Source organism: Procambarus clarkii, chromosome 52 (genome assembly GCF_040958095.1).
Source record: "Procambarus clarkii isolate CNS0578487 chromosome 52, FALCON_Pclarkii_2.0, whole genome shotgun sequence".
NCBI lineage: Eukaryota > Metazoa > Arthropoda > Malacostraca > Decapoda > Cambaridae > Procambarus > Procambarus clarkii.
In genome coordinates, this window is record NC_091201.1 from 26,296,969 (window position 1) to 26,299,378 (window position 2,410).

General features: G+C 48.5%; 1 protein-coding gene across 1 annotated transcript; it reads left to right on the forward strand.

The window, feature by feature from the left end:
- Positions 1–289: 289 nt before the first annotated feature.
- LOC138352194 (uncharacterized) lies at positions 290–1,024 on the forward strand. Its single transcript, XM_069304469.1, has one exon. It carries the CDS (start codon positions 290–292, stop codon positions 1,022–1,024), a length of 735 nt encoding a protein of 244 aa, XP_069160570.1.
- The last annotated feature ends 1,386 nt before the right edge of the window (positions 1,025–2,410 follow it).

Consider the following 2,410-nt stretch of genomic DNA (forward strand, 5'->3'; position numbering starts at 1 on the left):
TATATACCTGTTATAAGCAGGTTTATTACAGGTGAACCTGTTTACCTCATATACGAAATCTAGTATAATGATCGAAAAAAAGATAATCTATAGGTTTTATATTTTTGGGGAATCTCGGAGGATCTTCAAACTTGGCAAAGTATGTTAACCTTCGCTGCCGTTCTGGTTGTATGCCATGAACAGTGTTATGTATGATGAATAATTGGCAGTTCTTGTGAACGTGTTTGATAACATTCTGTTCTGAACCCCCATGAGCCCGTAGAACTTCATGACCTCTGGCGTAATTATCATGTGGTACGCCCGTCCTCGGGGTCCGGTACGCCCGTCCTCGGGGTCCGGTACGCCCGTCCTCGGGGTCCGGTACGCCCATCTTCGGGTCCGGTACGCCCGTCCTCAGGTCCGGTACACCCGTCCTCGGGGTCCGGTACGCCCGTCCTCGGGGTCCGGTACGCCCGTCCTCGGGTCCGGTACGCCCGTCCTCGGGTCCGGTACGCCCATCTTCGGGTCCGGTACGCCTATCCCCAGGTCCGGTACACCCGTCCTCGGGTCCGGTACGCCCATCTTCGGGTCCGGTACGCCTTTCCCCAGGTCCGGTACACCCGTCCTCGGGTCCGGTACGCCCATCTTCGGGTCCGGTACGCCTATCCCCAGGTCCGGTACACCCGTCCTCGGGTCCGGTACGCCCATCTTCGGGTCCGGTACGCCTGTCCCCAGGTCCGGTACACCCGTCCTCGGGTCCGGTACGCCCGTCCTCGGGTCCGGTACGCCCATCTTCGGGTCCGGTACGCCTATCCCCAGGTCCGGTACACCCGTCCTCGGGTCCGGTACGCCCATCTTCGGGTCCGGTACGCCTATCCCCAGGTCCGGTACACCCGTCCTCGGGTCCGGTACGCCCATCTTCGGGTCCGGTACGCCTGTCCCCAGGTCCGGTACGCCCCTCTACAGGTTCGCCCGGAGCTTTCGGTGTCGTCAACGCAAATTCTATTCAAACTCGACTATTGTGGGGGAACATTTAGAGGAGTAGTTGGGGTGCAGGTGTGTGGGGGAGGCGGAGGCGGGGCCCCAGAACCGGACTTGACTGGTAAGACTCGTTTTGTGTCGTTCGACGCCTGGTGCGTTTGTGCTCACCTATTTGTGCCTGCGGGGGTTGAGCTCTGGCTCTTTGGTCCCGCCTCTCAACTGCAATCTAGTAGAATAATCTGTGTGTGTGTTTATGTGTGTGTGGGGGTGTACTTACCTATTTGTACTCGCCTATTTGTGCTTGCAGGATCGAGCATTGATTCTTAAATTCCGACTTTCTAGCCATCGGTTTTTTATTGCAGTGATTCTTGTCCCATTTCCGTATCATATCTAGTTTTGAAATTATGAATAGAGTTTGCTTCCACAACCTGTTCCTTAAGTGCATTCCATTTTCCCACTACTCTCACGCTAAAAGAAAACTTCCTAACAACTCTGCGATTCATCTGGGTTTCAAGCTTCCACCCATGTCCCCTCGTTCTGTTACTATTCCGTGTGAACATTTCGTCTATGTCCATTCTGTCAATCTCCCTGAGTATTTTATACGTTCCTATCATATCCCCCCCTATCTCTTCTTTTTTCTAGTGTCGTCAGGTTCAGTTCCTTCAGGCGCTCTTCTTATCCCATCCCTCGTAACTATGAGACGAGCCTCATTGCAAACTTCTGAACCTTTTCCAGTTTCCTTATGTGTTTCTTCAGGTGGGGACTCCATGATGGGGGCGGCAAACTCTAAGACTGGTCTCACGTAGGCAGTGTAAAGCGCCTTAAATGCCTCTTTACTTAGGTTTCTGAATGATGTTTGGATGCTATGTCAAAGTCGACTTTGATACTGATACCCATGTCGAGTTTTTCACTTCTATAGCAACTACCAATCATGCTGGAGATCAGAGGCAGTGTGTGAAAATCATTGTGTGTTCAGAGCATTAAAAAGTATGCATGAATCTTTTTTTTATTATTAATCCAAATTGATGCTTCTGTAAATTAAAATAATTGTGAGATTTGAAGGAAAGTGCATTTTGAGCTTTGCGAAGTGTCAGTCAAAATATTATTTGTTGTTTTGTTTAAGCTTCTCTGAGTCTGTTATTGTTGACGTGTCAAAGTGGCTCTATGCTGATTTGATTGGAAATTAAATCATATCTTTACCACAACACCTGTGACAGATGTTTAAACTTTGAACCTATAGTACAAATAAAAAGGAAAATTTACTGTAAGCCCGATTTTTTGGTTATCAATGTTAAGTTATCTTTAACGGCATAATACATGAAATTTGCTGTAATTTTCCATAGGCAATTATTAAATTGTTTGATAATCATGCTAGGTTATGGCTGAAGACTAATATTAGAAGCTCAATCTGGGACGTAATAAGCTCAGTGCTTCTTGTAGAGCCAGTTTG

Coding starts and splice junctions, on each gene's coding strand:
- LOC138352194 (XM_069304469.1), top strand. CDS start 290: ATGTGGTACGCCCGTCCTCGGGGTCCGGTACGCCCGTCCTCGGGGTCC.